The 735-nt window shown below is 67.1% G+C and overlaps 1 protein-coding gene across 1 annotated transcript in view; it reads right to left on the reverse strand.

Moving 5' to 3' along the window:
- Abcc1 (ATP-binding cassette, sub-family C (CFTR/MRP), member 1) overlaps positions 1–735 on the reverse strand; it is a 40,446-nt gene that overhangs the window by 15,558 nt on the left and 24,153 nt on the right. The window contains exon 19 of the mRNA XM_013011201.1: positions 515–683. Within this exon, the coding sequence (XP_012866655.1) occupies positions 515–683 (169 nt within the window). The remainder of the gene's footprint in view (positions 1–514; positions 684–735) is intronic.

The raw sequence follows: 735 nt of genomic DNA on the forward strand, positions 1-735 counted from the left end.
CTCAGCTGGAAGAAGGGGGAGGCCGGGAGGGAGCCACGGGAAGATGGCCTCCACTGGACACGCGGATTTAGAAACAACAGCCCACCCAGCCTCTGTCTCTGAAGAGACTGAGACAAAGCTGCAGCCAAGAACAAGGTGGCCAGACTCACAGCAGGACTTCCAGACCTCCAGGGCACAGACAGGGGAGACTGAGTGCCAAGTGGCAGACTCAAGTGGCAGAGCCCAAGGCCCTGGGTTCAATCCCCGGTGTGGGGGTGGGGGGGGGAGTGGCCTAATGACCAAGGAGAAGAAACAGCCCAAAAGCCAGGCCGTGGATGAGCCTGGGGACACAATGAGCCTCTTTGCGAAGGGGACACAGATCCCTCTGCCGACAGGCAGGGAGGGGTCCCCAGGCTCGGGGAAGGGAGTCCAGAACCGGGGTAAACAGCGGGCGGACAGAAAGGGCCTGCGGGCAGCCGCCTGCGGCTCAGGGCCTCCCTCCGGGAGCGGCGGGGTCCCCCGCACGCAGGCTCACCCTCGTCCTGCTCCGAGGCGGCGTAGGTGCGCAGGAGCTCGGCGAAGGCGCCGTCCCGGGCCAGCAGCTCCTGGTAGGAGCCCATCTCCGAGATCTTGCCGCCGCTCATGACCACGACGATGTCGGCCTGCGGCAGGTAGCTGAGGCCGTGCGTCACCAGCAGCCGCGTCTGCGGGCACAGCGGGCGCGGGCGTGAGAGGCGCGGGGTGTGGGGTGCGGGG

Source organism: Dipodomys ordii, unplaced genomic scaffold (assembly GCF_000151885.1).
Source record: "Dipodomys ordii isolate 6190 unplaced genomic scaffold, Dord_2.0 Scaffold14, whole genome shotgun sequence".
Lineage (NCBI taxonomy): Eukaryota > Metazoa > Chordata > Mammalia > Rodentia > Heteromyidae > Dipodomys > Dipodomys ordii.